Source organism: Trypanosoma grayi (assembly GCF_000691245.1).
Source record: "Trypanosoma grayi strain ANR4 Tgr_1765_V1, whole genome shotgun sequence".
NCBI lineage: Eukaryota > Euglenozoa > Kinetoplastea > Trypanosomatida > Trypanosomatidae > Trypanosoma > Trypanosoma grayi.
In genome coordinates, this window is record NW_008827383.1 from 1 (window position 1) to 2181 (window position 2181).

Here is a 2181-nt window from a genome sequence, read left to right on the forward strand (position 1 = left end):
TATATATATATATATATATATATATATAGTGCGGGGCAGCGACTCACCGGAACATATAATGCTGCTCTCTGTGCTGTACACCGTCGGTGCAATGCAAACATTGTGACTGCCTCTGCCCCTGTGCGTTTTGCTCTTCATCGTTGGTGTCTTTGCCTTCTTCCCTCACTCTGCGACTGTAGCAGTTTTGTAAGGGGCGCTTCTCTCCCAACTGTGGTTCGGTTGTGCCTCGCTGTGTGCGAGAGCGTGTGGCTGGTGTCTCTTTGCAATGAGGTGAGGAGGGCTTTGGTGGTGTCCGGGTGTGTGTGTGTGTGTGCCTGCGTGTGTGGGGGGGGGGCGTGCGGTGAAGGTGCCGCACGACTCTCGCACGAACGGCCGTCTCTGTCCAGCTGCAATGAAAGCCATGCTGCTCAACCCGACCGTCGCATTGCGTCACACACAAATGCGTGGGAGCTTGTGTCATTGCTGCCCCCTCCAGGAAGAACAACAACAACAACATCGAAGTCGGCTTTATCATTCCCTTATTGAAAAGGTAGCGGCGTGGTGGGCGGCCACACTGCCGAGTGAGCTTCAGTTGCCTAAGGTTGTCTTCTTGGTGTGGCTCGTGGCAGGCGGAGAGGGGGGGGGGCGTGAAGTTTTTGATCTCAGCGACATTGTGGTGCGAGTGAAGCGCATTGTTCCTGGCAGAGCGAAGCTGCCAGTGTGCATGCGAAGCCGTCTGAAGATGACGTTGAGGTCAGCTGTGTGTGCTCTCTCTCCCTCTGTGTGTGTGTGTGGACATTGAAGAAGGAGAGCTATGACGAAGGGCGATTCGTGCTTCAGTTGTCATGCGGCTGTTCTTTTTATTTGCTAGTGCTGTAATGTGGAGTACCCGTTGGTGTGGCAACGCCTTTTTTTTTCGTTCTCTTCGTTTCGGGGCGTGTGAAGGGGGCTTTCCTTGTGCTTCTCTGTATGTGTGGGGTTCCTTGGCTCTCTGTCGTGCCACTATACATGGGTGTGCTGTGCTTCTCGCTCTTCCCTACCTCCGTGAAGGATTTCCATCTGGGCGGCGTCTGCGTCTGCGTGTCTGTGTGTGTGTGTGTGTGTGTGCGCGCCTGCATACAGCTCTTGTAAAGCGAAGAGGAACACATATTCCCACTCTCTGTGCGCTATAAGCAATAGAATTTAGTCGTTTCCTCAATACGCACGTAGTGGTCTGATGTACTACCCATACGACGCTGCTCAGGAGCAGCAGCAGCAGCAACAGCAGCAGCAACCGCCGCTGCAACAACAACAGCAGCAGCAGGATCAGTATCCGCAGCAGCAGCAACAGCATGCAGTCCCGCCTCTGACGTCGTGGCCGTACGCAGGCCCGCAGTACGGCGTTACTGCAGCTCCCACGCAGCCTTACACCGGGTCTGTGGGCGACGGAGCTCAATCGTCTTCCCAGTACTACGACCCTTATGCACCTTCAACGGCGAACGGCACAGAAGCCTATAACACCTATTATCAGGCTCCAGCCTATCCACAGCAGCCGCAGCAACAACAACAGGAATACCAACGCCCACTGCAGCAGCAACAGTATCAACAACCGCCCATACAACCGCAACCACAAACGCAACCGCAACCACAGCCACAACCGCAACAGGGACAGCGGCAGCAGTCGTCGTCACTGCAACAAGCAGGGGTTTCCCCGCCGCCCCAGTCGCTCGCAGGGCCCGTGCCTTCGGTGAATTCGCACGCCCCAGTGAGCAGCGCACGTCCCCCCACACAGCAGACTGTTCAGCAACAATACCAGCCTCCGCGTTTAACCACGACTGGCTCTAGCAACAATTCGAGTGTGCAAGACCGGTGCGCCTCGCCGATTGGAAAATGTGCCCGAGCCCCGCCGAGGCGGAGCGTGGATCTGAAAAGCGCGCCGAACCCCCGCCGGGACATCCCTCAGAAGGCGACAACAGAAGAGTTTCGCACATCATCGGGACAAATGCCGCTTAGCGCCTGCGGCTTCATTGCCATTGATGACGGTAACGCGAACCCCAAGTTCTTTCGCCCCACGACGAGCTCTGTGCCTGCGGAGGAGCGGCTGGTGCGCGACAGCAAGGTGCCATTCGGCGCGGTGCTGGCACCGCTGTGCCACACGCTGCACCCACGCGAGGCGGTGCCGGTGGTGGAGGGCCGCCCGCCGGTGCGGTGCCACCGCTGCCG

At 57.5% G+C, this 2181-nt stretch overlaps 2 protein-coding genes across 2 annotated transcripts; both read left to right on the forward strand.

Annotated features, from left to right (window-relative positions):
- Positions 1-391: 391 nt before the first annotated feature.
- On the forward strand, positions 392-781 carry DQ04_17651000 (hypothetical protein; the record flags this gene model as incomplete). Its single annotated transcript, XM_009317618.1, has 1 exon — positions 392-781. One exon carries the CDS (start codon positions 392-394, stop codon positions 779-781), a length of 390 nt encoding a protein of 129 aa, XP_009315893.1.
- Positions 782-1195: 414 nt separating this feature from the next.
- DQ04_17651010 (protein transport protein Sec24C) lies at positions 1196-2179 on the forward strand (the record flags this gene model as incomplete). Its single annotated transcript, XM_009317619.1, has 1 exon — positions 1196-2179. A coding segment is annotated over one exon (984 nt), but the record flags the coding sequence as incomplete, so codon positions are not given.
- Positions 2180-2181: the final 2 nt, after the last annotated feature.